This window comes from Dasypus novemcinctus, chromosome 14, assembly GCF_030445035.2.
Source record: "Dasypus novemcinctus isolate mDasNov1 chromosome 14, mDasNov1.1.hap2, whole genome shotgun sequence".
Classification (NCBI taxonomy): domain Eukaryota; kingdom Metazoa; phylum Chordata; class Mammalia; order Cingulata; family Dasypodidae; genus Dasypus; species Dasypus novemcinctus.
Genome location: NC_080686.1, coordinates 49,688,014 through 49,702,302, shown reverse-complemented (window position 1 = coordinate 49,702,302; position 14,289 = coordinate 49,688,014). Strand labels below are relative to the sequence as shown.

The 14,289-nt window shown below is 37.2% G+C and overlaps 1 protein-coding gene across 2 annotated transcripts in view; it reads right to left on the bottom strand.

Moving 5' to 3' along the window:
* CNBD1 (cyclic nucleotide binding domain containing 1) overlaps positions 1–14,289 on the bottom strand; it is a 479,949-nt gene that overhangs the window by 218,536 nt on the left and 247,124 nt on the right. For both annotated transcript variants that reach the window (XM_004474779.3, XM_058275701.2), the window contains exon 6: positions 2,535–2,722. In XM_004474779.3, the coding sequence (XP_004474836.2) occupies positions 2,535–2,722 (188 nt within the window). The remainder of the gene's footprint in view (positions 1–2,534; positions 2,723–14,289) is intronic.

Here is a 14,289-nt window from a genome sequence, read left to right as displayed (position 1 = left end):
TCTAAAGCATGATTCCTTAGAAAGGCAGTGTCTTTCAGGTATTAAAGTCCCACTCTAAAATGAAGCAGAGGTACTCTCATCTACCCCTTTCTGCCAAAACTGCTAACATTGTATGAGATAAAGATAATAACAACGGTAAGCTTTACCACCACCCCACTCACTTACTCACTGAAATAGTGGTGTCCTTCCCTATTCTCCTTTCCCCCATAAACAGTCCTCTCTGACATACTATTTTTTTTAATTTTAATGTTTTATTTTTAAAGAAGCTTTAGGTAACATAAATGTTACATAAAAAATATAGGCGATTCCTCTATGCCCCACCTTCTGCCCCTCCCACACTTTCTTAAATCAACATCTTTCATTAGTGTGGTACATTTGTTGCAATTGATGAACACAAGTTGAAGCACTGCTTCTAACCATGGACTATAGTTTACACTATAGTTTACACTCTGCCCCACACAATTTTATAGGTTATGACAAAATTTATAATGGCCTATATCCATCAACACAACTGCTGACAATCTCTTAACCCAACAAGACGGTGTCTTTATTCTTTTCTCTTCTTCTACAAGCTGCATCTCTTCACTTCTTGCTTCTTCAGCTTTTTGTCTTTTATAAATCTCTCCCTCCCCACTGCACCCCTGGAATTCTCTTCCCTTTCTGGACAGTTGTCTCACCCTCATTTTCTCTAGCAGCTAGATTCACAAATCCAGTTCTGAGCTGGAAATAGTTTTAAATTCTTTGTCTATACAAAGGCCAGATACTTAAGGCACACTTATTTTTAATCAATTGCCTTTTCTCTTTTTCTTTTTTAATTAATTAATTTCTATCCCTTTCCCCCCGCCCCCCTTTGTCTGCTTTCTGTGTCCATTCACTGTGTGTTCTTTTGTGTCCACTTGCATTCTTGTCAGCAGCACCAGAAAACGATGTCTCTATTTGTTGTGCCATTTTGCTGTGTCAGCTTTCCGTGTGTGCAGTGCCACTCCTGAGCAGGCTGCACTTTTTTTGTGCAGGGCAGCTTTCCTTGCAGGGTGCACGCCTTGCACATGGGGCTCCCCTACCTGGGGGACAACCCTGCGTGGCATGACACTTCTTGCACACATCAGCACTGCACGTGGGCCAGCTCACCACATGGGCCTAGAGGCCCTGGGTTTGAACCCTGAACCTGCCATATGGTAGGCAGATGCTCTATCAGTTGAGCCAAATCTGCTTCCCCTCTCTTCTTCTTTAAATCTTTCAAAATTCAAAATACTATAACATTATTTTGTTTTAGTCCATTGAAGTAGTTTTCTGTCAACCTTTCTTTTCTTCTTGAATATAATATCGTTTCTAAGTTTTCTTGACCTTGACCCATAGAGCTAAATAATTTGGCTTGATTTGGCTCCTTTGATTTTTTTCTACTATGGATATCTTGGCAAACCTAAATCTAGGTCTGGCCTATTTTAGCCACAATTCAAGTCAAACCAGACCTGACTTCCATATGGAGAATTGAGAGACCCAGAAGTTTTTGAACTTTTATTTTCTGATCAGTTAATGGTCTTAAAATTAATTGCTTACGAGCAAAAGATTTTCTTCAATAAAGACTTTCTAGTTTTAAAATGTGATCCACCGCTTCATTACCTTAGCATTGGTCCTGAGATAAAATTACATTTGGAGTTCGTGTTCCTGAATGTGATGGAGTTGGACTCAGATGTGATCTTTGTTCACGAGCCTCTCCTGTTATTTTTACCAGACCTGTGGTTGGCACTTGGGTTTAGTGTATACTCAGGGTACCTGAACCTCTGGATTGTCCATGTGATAGCCAGGCCCTGAGTCTCAACAGACTTGCACCTCCTACACTCTGGTTTATTGGACTTACCCCACTCAGCTAACATGGAAGTGAAGAAGGTTAACCACCACACCAGGGAGCCAAGAGTGCCTACAACTGAAAGCAGGAGAATTGCATCCAGCATCCATGTGGAATCTAAGCCCCCTCTTGATATAGAAGTGAAGTGGACATAACCATTCCAGGGTCCACAGGATGGAGGAATAGAGTATGGATTAGAGCGGACTTATTGATATTCTATTCATGAACTATTGTGATTAGTAATTGAAGAAAATGTGGCATTGGTGTGGAGAAAGTGGCCATGGTAGCTGCTGAGGGTAGGGAGTGGGAAGAAGAGATGTGATGTGGGGGCATTTTCAGGACTTGGAGTTGTCCTGGGGGTTACTGCAGGGACAGTTACTGGACATTGTATGTCCTCCCATGGCCCACTGGATGGACTGGGGGAGAGTGTAAACTATAATGTGGACCATTGACCATGAGGTGCAGTGGTGCTCAGAGATGTATTCACCAAATGCAATGAATGTCCCATGATGATGGAGGAAGTTGTTGTTATGGGAGGAGTGGAGTAAGGGAGGTGGGGGTATATGGGTACCTTGCATTTTTTTTAATGTAACATTAAAATAAATAAAGACAAAATAAATAAATAAATATCTGGAAGAGGTAAAATTTTTAAATTTTCTTAGGGAAAAATCAAATATTCATCTCTTACCATTGAGACAGGTAACTTTATCTTACGAGATACAGAATGTTCGATGTCTTCATTGGAAATAAAGCTGTTGAAACTTTGATGTTTGGAAGAATCTATTGTCTCACTTCCTTCAATCAAATTTTTATTCATCGTTGTTTGAGGTCGAGCTAGGCCTTTTAGTATTATATAAAATCCTTCATTTCCCACCACTGAAACAAAACGAAACCAGGAAAGATATACTGTAGACTTTTTTCCTCAAAATTAAAAAAAGATATCTTTATACTGTTTGACATAGATAGGACTAACACACATATTATACTTGCTTTACTCTTAGCAGATATAGTTTATAAAATGACAATGACTTTAATGTAGCACTTAGGCATTTATAAATATTGTTTTGAAATTTTAAAAATAAAGGCATGCTTACACATTCTATTCTTCTCAGACGATTATATATAATAACCCATCATCTCATGTAATTGATAGGCTCTAATAAATACTCATGGTAAGATATCATGATTAATAGATTTAAGATATTCTGAGAAAAATTGGACCAAAAAAGTCCTTGAACTTTTTGAACACCTCCCTCGAAAATGCTACTTTACCTGCTTTATTTAAGTAACATACATGCCTACTAATAATTTTCATTTATCTTGAATCTGGAGGTAATGATCATCACTCATGGCTCTTAATAAAGGAGATTATTTGAAGAAGATAAAGGGAGAGAAAAACTGATGGTGTTCAGGAAGAAGTTTTTCCAGTGCTTCCCCAGCTCTATCTTGTAGCTCTCTATAATCTGTTCTCCAATCCTCAAAACATCCAAACCCAATTCCTAAACTGTGTGATTTGACCAATTACATAAGGGAAAAAATAAGTGAGGTAAAAGTGTATTTCAACATATACACTTAAAGTCTGTTTTTTGAATAAGGTAAATTGGCACATCTTAGCATAGATTAAAAATTGTGAAAAGAGATTCAGTGTGTGAAATAATTTTATTACTGGGGATTACTAGTTGAATGCCCCATCTTAATTCTCTTTTCCTTTTACTAACAAAAGCACTGTTTCATGGTGATGCATATGCCAGCCTAAAAATTACATTTCCCAGAAACACATGTGGTTCCATGACACAATTATGATTAATAAAAGTTTGGGAGAATTTTTGCTTCCTAATATGCACACTGCCCCTTACTCATCTTTCTTGCTGTCTAGAGCAGAAAAGATGTTGAAGCTGAGACAGGTATCTTTTAAGTGAGTAGAAAAGACTAGGAGAATCTCAGAAGCCTCACCCTGACATCTTTCAAAAGTCACTCCCTTGACATTATGTAACATTATGTAATGTAAATAAAACACAGTTTCTTTAAACTACTTCCTCTAGTTCTCTATTACTCACAGCTAAATACAAGTTCTTTGTGGACACCGTAGCTATTTCACTGAACTATAAGCACAATTGTTCCATCTATTATCAATATGTGTCACATCATCACAAAGAGAAGATCATTGCTATGAAGAACAACAACTTCAATAACTATGCTTAAAAAATGTCATATATAAAGTTGTTATAGAGAAGATAACTTTCAAAAATTTAACATACAAATGTAATGCTGTTTGGTTAGATAATCCATTTTTTAAATAAGCTATATATTATAAAAGAAACATCCATGATTATGCACAGATACCTACTTTAGGATTGACAATTATTATCAGGTGCTAAAAATTGCATAATATAATATCACTGTCCTTACCATTCACTTCAGCAACTAATGAACATGTAATAATTAGAGCACAACTGTTAAAATGGGAGTCATTGACAATAGTATCATGCTCCAAGAAAACACATTCAATTCACCTTAGCTTTCTGTTCCTCTTTAGAAAACCTTTCCTTCAGGCCTTTGCCTAGTGACAGTGAATTTTACTAAACAATATTTGCTTACAATGCATTAATTTTCACATTTACATAGTAGAAGTATCTATAGCATTAAGGAGACACTTTAAAGGAAAATCTTTTGGTCTGAAAATATCTCAACTCTCAAAGTAAACTTAGAAAAGAAAACCATTCCCAATTACTCTGGGAACTGGTAACTTCATTTATACATAAAGGAAACACTGCATTTGAAATGGCGAATTTGGGGCTGTACTTTAAAAGAAAATATTTTCATGAATATTACAGAGATAACATTTTAAATGGTTGACTACATATCAATTATTCTTTTCTTTCTTTTCTAAATAAGACCTAACTAGAAAGGACCACTGGTCTAAAAGGAATGAGGTCTTGGATTTAGTCCCAGTATTGTCATTTCTTGTGCATTCTTGGGAGAGTCACATATTTGGAGACTCAACTTTGAGTTCAAAAATTGTCATGCTAATTCAAATTATCTCTATGCATTAAAATGTTCTTTATATTTTCTGTTATTCAGCAAATATAACAAATTTATTGTTGGAGTTAATATGCTCACATAAACACAACCAAATTTATCAAGGAGAAGATTATATTTTGAGCCCTTTCTCTTTCTTTATCATAACTTGCCAGACAGTGTTCTAAGTTCACTACATATATTAACCCTTTTTATTCCCTTAACAAATCTATGAATAAAGTATTAAGGTTGCTTTAATTTTGCAGTTTAGGAAACTGAAGTGACTGAAAATTAAGCAGCCTATCCAAGGTGAGATTGCCAGTAGTGGTAGGACCAGTATTTGAACACAGTCATATGCAGTGCAAGATTACTATGAGATTCTATGTAGCATGGTTTCTCCCTCTTTCTCTCTCTATAGAATGTACTTTAAATATTGTTTCTGTATTATTTTAACAACTCCCTGTAAGTTTGAGATTATTCCAAAAAAGCTTAAAAAAATACTACCTTAAGGGGAAAAACAGTAACTTTGTAATAAAATTTTTAACCAAAAAAAGAAAGATATATACCTTCCCCCCAACCCTGTCACACGCACACAAAGATGTTCCCTCTCTCTAGATATTCTATAGGGATATGATTCCAATTATGGTAAAGGAAAGATTATATACATATAACCTAACCTAGAAAGCTATAATGATTCATTTTAAGTAAAAAAGCACATTCAAAATAATATATATTGATTTTAAAAGACAAATTACATGTTTCTATAAATACATATGTATGATAAAATCCTATACAGAAAACAAGTCTAGAAGGACATTTGGTCGTAGAGTGATTTGTAAGAGAATGAAGAATTAAGTGAAATGAAAATTTCAATTAATTCCCTCAGCAAAGTATATGGAGACTGACATAAGGAACTATCATTATGATTTTACACTTTATATTACCTCTATATTGCTGGACATGGTATTATACATGTATAACACTTTAAATTAACAAAACCACTAATATAAAAGATGTAATAATTAAGGCTCATAGTCACACAGAAAAAAAGAAAGAAAAGGTTATTTGGAGGGCAATTTAAATGCGGCTTATCAAAAAGGACATAATTATTGAACAAAATAATAGTGCTTGATTAGAAATATAACTATACCTTTCTCTAGATGAATCATTAAAACTGTTTTAAAAATTTAAAAATACAGAAAAGGTACAAGGAGCAAACACACCTAAACTTTTACAAACCAGAATTTTTAAAAAGTGTATTTACTTGGAAAAATACACTACAATCTTACTAGGCTTTCTCCATAAAATAGAGGTTAATGTTCTTAGATCTTGATAATAAATAAGTTTAATTGTTATTCCTACCAAAAAAAAAAAACCTGTTCTTTAAAAAACAACAGTTTTATCTAGATTCCCAAAGCCTAGAAATATGTGTGATCCTTTCATTCAAATGTACTAAACTTGTTATGAAAATTAAGAATCACATACTAAGCATCAAACATTTGCTATGCATTACTCTAGGTGCTCTGACATTAATGCTTCTAATAAACCCAAATGTCAGCTATCATTAGTTCATTTTAGAAATGAAGAAACCAAGGCTCAGAAAAAGTGACTTGTCCAAAAGTCCAAAGTACATTAAATTCTGGAGCCTTTTAAATATATCTGACATTCTGACATCTAAAGGATACACACACATATACAACCCCACAAATACACATGTAGTTTTTCAATATAGGTATTATCTATCTATCTAGCTAGCTAGCTAGCTATCTGTTTACCGACCTATTTACCTACCTACCTACCTACCTATCTATCTAGTCATTGAGCAGAAAAGAATCAAGGGCAATATGAAATTTGGGGTGACTTTTGCAAGCAACTATTAGAGGAAGATATTAAAGATAAAGAATCCTCATTCAAACAAAAATTTAACATAATAAATGGTAGACAAAAATGGATAAACCAAAGGAAAATATGAATTATAGCAGAAACTGAGTTAATGGAAGTTTTTGACATACAACTCAAGAAATATTTGAAATCAGGCCTTACATATGTAACAAAGGATATAAACATTTAAAAATGTCTAGAGAGAAAAAATATTAAAGAAGAGTTAGGCTCTCAAAGGACAATTAAAATATACTGAAAATCACAAAGTGGTATTAAATTTACCAACAGTACACAAAAGACATTTGTTAATGCAAAATAAACAAAATCTTTCTGAAAATTCTATGTAATGAGAAGGAACAAATAGTATAGAAACATTATTGAAATTTTAAAATTACTTAAACATTTTTACTTAAATTTTAAGGAAAATTTACTTTAAACATCTCAAAAGAATTAGATAAGAATTAAAAGCACTAGTTGAAATGGCATTAAATATTGATTCCCACAGACTTTGAAAAAATAATACAACCAAAAAATACAACCAACCTCCATTACATGAAAAAGCAGAAGAAATATTTTTATAAGGACTTGAAGAAATTTCCTAGTGGATGACCTCATAATTTAAAGTATCTCTTGACCACAATTTTATTATAGGAGCAAAAGACATTCAAAAGGAATTAAGAAAACTAATAAGGGAAAGTTTAGTCATTTTGGTAGTGACTTTTCAAAAGATTAAAGCCCAAGTACAAAATTTGACTAAGCAAATATGTTTGTGAATTCCTTGCTAAGGATCTTCTGCTCACTGGTACAGAGACCTTTCTCCTAAAATCAACCCTTCTGGAGGGACTTGAATGTTTTGAAGGCCTAATTGGGTGAATGAGGTCATACTGTCCTCTGAGTAATCCCTACTTGGCCTATAGGACTGAGTTTAAATGTTATCTATCTGCCAGCGAAGCCTTTCCTAATCTCTACCTTGCTCCCAGCCAACCTAATTAAAACACTTCTCCTCTGGGATCGGTCTCACAGAATTTCTATCCGGGCACTCAACACGTTCAGTCTCTGTCAATAAATTGCACACTCTTGAGAGAAGGAACTCTGACTTTGTTCTTAGTATCTACATCCCATAGATTATTGTCTGAATTATTTAGGCATATAACAAATACTTGTAGAATGAATGAAATTTTAATTTATGATTCCCTATTGTTCTTCCCTCCAAGGACTCTTATTAAACATTTGGAGAACAAATTTGTTCTTCCTATAGAATTCTGTTATAACACCAAAGCTCTTTGATAGCTTACTTTCTTCTCATTCTATTCAATGGGAGCCTAGGAAAATAACAGAATGTTATACAAATTTTAAGTGAGATAGAGTGATTAATGAAATTCTTATTGCAAGGACTGTATGGTCCCAAGGAAAATAAAACAAAATGACTGGCCTTTTCATTGATTTTGTTAGTTTTTCTTTTGATATGGGGTTATTGTTCTTAGAGTACATTTTTACTCCCTTAAGTTACCAGGAAGTATCATTTTAAGGCAAAAATCTGAAAACTTTCCTTAAAATATTGTCATACCTTGTGAAAGACTATTATATTATTAGTCTGCCAAAGGGGTGCCAATGCAAAGTACCAGAAATATGTTGGCTTTTTTAAAGGGTGTTAATTTGGGATAAAAGCTTACAGTTACAAAGCCCTAAAGAGTCCAACTCAAGGCTGCTTTCTCACCAAAGTCAGTTGCCATGTGTTGAAGAAAGATGGTTCCCAATCTCTCCTCTCCGGGCTTCTTCTCTCTCAGCTATAGACTGGCATAAGGTTTGTCTCTCAAGGCTTCCTTTCTCTCCTGGCATAGGGCTCATTTCTTTTTGGGCTCTCTGTATTAGTCTTGGTTCTCTTCCCAAGGTCAGCTGTAAGCTATCAGGCAAATGGCTCATCTCTCCCCGGGTCCCCAGGATTAAAAAATGGCAGAGCGCTCTCTCTTCACATTTGTCTTCTTAAGTAAGTGTCCATTCATCTCAGCCCACCAAGAAGATGGGGACTCAACCTGAGTCATGCTTTACTGATGTGATTGAATCAAATTCCTATTCTTAATAGGCAATTTAATCAAGGACCCCTCAACTGAATCCAATATAATCAAAGGGTATCACACCCAGAACAGATTTACAAACATAATCTTTCTTTTCTTGGGATTCATGAAATAATCTCAAACTGCCACACTCCACCCTCTGAATCCCAAAAGACATTGAAATATTCCAAAAAAACTTAAATCCTATCAAATACAAAATCACATCACAATCAGTTACAGAAACATGGTTTGTTTGGGGCAAAGTCCACTCTGGTCATAGACCTACGAAACTCACAAAACAAGTTATCTGCTTCCAATATAGAAATGAGGCAGAGACATAAAATAAACATTTACCACAAAGAGAATTTGGTAGGAAAATATGCATCACAAGTCCCCAGCAATTCCAAAAACCTGCAGGGCATACTCCATTAGATTTCAAAGCCTGACAGTCATTCTTAAGATGATGATTTCTTCTTCTCCTTGGGTCTTTGGGGGCCACTCTTTCTACAGGTTTGCCCAATAACCATTTTCTTGGTTCCACCATCACTAAGCATCAGGGTGGTGACCAAGCTCCAGATCTCTCTCTCCAAGAATATTGGAGTGATGGCCACACTTTCCCAAAGCTCTGGGATATACTCTTAAACCACTTAGTACAGTGAGGTGACAACAACATTCTCCTATATGCCCAACAACATTGGGCATATAGGCCCAACCTCCTCAGAACAGTGAGGAGGCAGCCTGGGCTTTCTTAATCTGTAGAGACAAGACCCAAACCCTTTAGAGCAGTGGGGTGGTAACCTCACTCTCCCCAAACTATGGGGAACAGACCCTCCTCCTTCAGAGAGGTGGGTTGGTAACCAGGGAATGTGCTGCACCCTCTCTGTAGTCTCCCTGAACAATGGACTGGAGCATCCTCCCTCTTGAAATGTGAGGTAAAATTCACCCTCTCCATACACATGGGTGGGGTCCCCTCTTGGCCCAAGGAGATGTCTTAATTCCAGACCTTAGCTTCCATGGTTTCCTCTTAAAATCATTTTCCCTTTTATCTCTTCCCTCCCTATCTCTTTTAGACCAGGCTGACAGTGGTTTTGTTCTTAAAGATTTCACAAAAAGTGTGTTGGTTTACCATGCAGGAAGCAGTGGTCCAATCCATTAGACGGTAAGACTTTCCACAAGTCTTTCCTGGATAACTGCATTTTCAATGCTGGCTTACAAGTTCCAAGTTTAGTTAATTCCTCAAATGGGGCACCATCATCTGGGGACTTGATTTCCAGAAAAAAAGGAGAAATTTGGGAATTTAGTATAATGCTGGAGTAACACACCCTTTGATTACTTACTTTTAATTTTAGTAACCTGTCATCAATAACCAATCCAAGAGTGATGTCACCAACATGGTGACATAAGACATCCCCCAAAAAAGCTTCCCCAGAAATTTAGTGAATAAAAGGACAAATCACATTTACTTCAAATTCTCAAGGAGGGTAGAAACTGGAGAAGGAATCCATAAATGCTGAATCAAAGAAACAGAAAACTCACAGGTAGAAAACTCAAATGTTGGTAGGTCCCTGTTTCCTTGCCACCAGTCTCATGCAGCTTACAAGTCATACGGAGGCCAAATTTCCCTGACTCCCTCCCGCCAGGGACTGAGACTGCAGACTCAGAGCAGTTAGAATTCCATGCATATACAGGCACAGAGACCCACGTCCACAAAGACCCAGGGCAGAAACAAGCGGGTGAGGACTGCTGTGTACAAAAAAGCTGCCAAAGTCAAAAAAAGAAGAAAAGATAGAGACTGAGAAAGAAAAGCTGGTAAAAAGTGTTGTTTCCTCATTCAATCCAGTTTCAGTCAGATGGTCACCTGAAGGCAAAATGATTTTTATCAAAGTAACCCACCTTTCTGGATTGACCCCATCTGGCTCCACATGACAGGACACCATAACAGGGAAGAAACTGGATGCAGAATAGCCTCCCCCCCAAAAAAAAAAAAAAAGCAGGGAGAGGTGTGGGGATTAAATTGAACTGCTATAAGATAGGACTGGCCTAGAACTGAAAAGTATAAAGATAAGGCTAGCCAATGGAACAAATTAGAACTTCAGAGGAGACTCAGAATTTGAAACAACTAATCAAAGAAGATCAAACAAATCTTCTAAGTCAATTCAAAGAGATGAAGGAAAATGTGTGTAACAGGGCAGATGGCCCCTCTTTGGAAACGGTGTTTATGTGTGATGAATCTGGACTCAGATGGGATCTCCCTTCATAAGGCTTTCATGCTAATGTGATAGAGGTGCAGTTAACGTTGGGGTTTAAGATAGATTTAGGGGATTTGAATCTCTGGACCGACAATGTGATAACCAGGTCCTGAGCCTCAACAGACTCCAGCACCTACAATCTGATTTATTGGACTTATCACACTCAGCTAAGATGGAGTTGAAGAAGGACAATCACCACACCATGGAGCCTAGAGTGATTACAACCGAAAATGGGAGGATTGCATCCAGCATCCATGTGGAATCTGAGCCTCCTCTTGACATAGAGGTGCAATGGACACTACCAGTCCAATGTCCACAAAGAAGAGGTGGCATTGGATTGGGAAAAGTGGACATGGTGGAAGATGGGTGTGGGGAAAGGCAGGAAGAGATGAGAGGTGGAGGCGTCTTTGGGTCATGGAGCTGCCCTGGATGGTGCCTCAGAGGTAATCACCGGACATTGTAAATCCTCACAGGGTCCACTGGATGGAATGGAGGCGAGTATGGACCATGATGTGGACCATTGTCTATGAGGTGCAGAGGTGCCCAAAGATGTACTTACCAAATCCGATGGATATGTCATGATGATGGGAACGAGTGTTGTTGGGGGGGGAGAGGGAGGGGGGGTGGGGATGAATGGGACCTCACATATATATTTTTAATGTAATATTATTACAAAGTCAATAATAAAATAAAAAATAAAAATAAAAAAAAAAAAAAAAAAAAAAAAAGGTCAGATATTAAAAAGACAATGAGGGAAGCAGGTTTGGCTCAACTGATAGAGCATCTTCCTACCACATGGGAGGTCCAGGGTTCAAATCCAGGGCCTCCTGACCCATGTGGTGAACTGGCCCATTAACAGTACTGATGCATCCAAGGAGTGCTGTGCCATGAAGGGGTGTCCTCCATGTAGGGGAACCCCATGTGCAAGGAGTACACCCTGCAAGGAGTGCCATCCCACATTAAAAAAGCACAGCCTGCCCAGGAGTGGCACCGCACACAGAGAGAGCTGACGCAGCAAGATGATGCAACAGAGAGACACAGATTCCCGGTGCTGCTGACAAGCTGACAAGAATGCAAGCGGACACAGAACACCACAACGAATCGACACAGGAAGCAGACAATGGTGGGGAGGGGGGTAAGAAGGGGAGAAAAATAAATAAAACTAAATCTTTTTTTAAAAAGACAATAAGTGAGCATAAAGAAGAGTTTTTAAGTATAAAAGAAACATAATAGAAATTATGGGGATGAAAGGTACAAAAGTAGAGATTTAAAATACCCTAGATGCATACAAAAGCAGATTTGAAAAGACAGAGGGAAGAACCAGCAAGATAGAAAATGGGACAATTGAAATTATACAGTGAGGAGGACAAATTGAGAAAAGGAACAATTGAACAATGTCTCAGGGATTTGAGTGGCAGCATGGAGTACACAAGCATACACATCATGGGTGTCCAAGGAGAAGAGAAGGGAAAAGGGGCAAAAAGAATATTTGAGGAAATAATGACTGAAAATTTCCCCATCTTACAAAAGACATAAATACACATGTCCAAGAAGCTCAACATCCTCCACAAAGAATAAATCCTGCTAGACCTACTCTGGGACACATACTAATCAGAATGTCAAATTCCAAAGATAAAGAGAATTTTCAAAGCAGCAAGAGAAAAGTAATTCATCACATACAAGGGAACCTCAATAAGATTAAGTGCTGATTGCTCATCAGAATCCATGGAGGCAGGAAGACAGTGATATGATACAATTAAGTTACTGAAAGAGAAAAACTGCCAGCCAAAAATTCTTCATTGTATCTTTATCCAGCAAAAGTGTCCTTCAAAATTGAGAAAGAGTTTAAAATACTCAAAGAAAAACAGAAACAGAGAGGGTTCATCAGCATGAGAACTGTACTATAAAAATTAATAAATGGAGTTCTGCAGGTTGAAAGGAAAAGACAGGAGAGAGTGGCTTGGAGTAGTGTGAAGAAATGAAGACCATCAGTAAAAATAATTAAAATGGTAAATGCAAACCCAATAGTACTGTACTCTCAATATACAACTTTACTCTTTAATTTCCCTAAGAATCAGAATACAATTGAATGAGTAAAAGGCTAATTTCCTGATAACCAACTTGCAAAAATACAAAGTGGTAAAGAGGGATAAAAACAACATAAAGAGGGGAAACAGAGGGATAAAGGAGCAGAGAACATGTATGCAATTGAAACTAAGTCGCTATCTTTTCAAATTAATAGTTTATAGATGTAAGTTTTGCAATATAAACCTCAGGATAACCAAAAATAATTTTCAAAATATTCAAACACAGAAAATGAGAAAGCAATCAGATACATCATAAAAGATACACTATATGTGATAGCCAGGTCCCGAGCCTCAACAGACTTGCAACTCCTACACTCTGGTTTATTGGACTTACCCCACTCAGCTAACATGGAGGTGAAGAAGGTCAACCACCACTCCAGGATGCCAAGAGTGCCTACAACTGAAAGCAAGAGAATTGCATCCATCATTCACATGGAATCTAAGCCCCCTCTTGATATAGATGTGGAGTGGACACAACCATTCTAAGGTCCACAGGATGGAGGAATAGAGTATGGATTAGAGTGGACTTACTGATATTCTATTCATGAACTATTGTGATTAGTAATCGAACAAAATGTGGCACTGGTGTGGAGAAAGTGGCCATGGTGGCTGCTGGGGGTAGGGAGTGGGAGGAAAAGATGTGATGTGGAGGCGTTTTCGGGACTTGGAGTTGTCCTGGGTGGTGCTGCAGGGACAGTTACAGGACATTGTACGTCCTCCCATGGCCCACTGGGTGGACTGTGGGAGAGTGTGGGCTATGATGTGGGCCATTGACCATGAGGTGCAGTGGTGCTCAGAGATGTATTCACCAAGTGCAATGAATGTCTCATGATGATGGAGATTGTTGTTATGGGGGGAGGAGTGGGGTAAGGGGGGTGGGAGGTATATGGGGACCTCATATTTTTTAATGTAACATTAAAAAGAAAGACAAAAAAGATACACTATAAAGAAAAGGAGGGTATAATAAAGGAAAAGAGACAAAAAAGACATAGCATATAGAAAAACAAAGGAAAATTTTCCTGAAGTAAGCATGGCATTTACTGTAATAACTTCTTTACTTCCCACAGAAGTAAAGAGAAATGAGTATACAGTGAATAACTGTATGCCAATAAATTAGACAACCTAGATGAAATGGACAAATTCCTAGAAACACA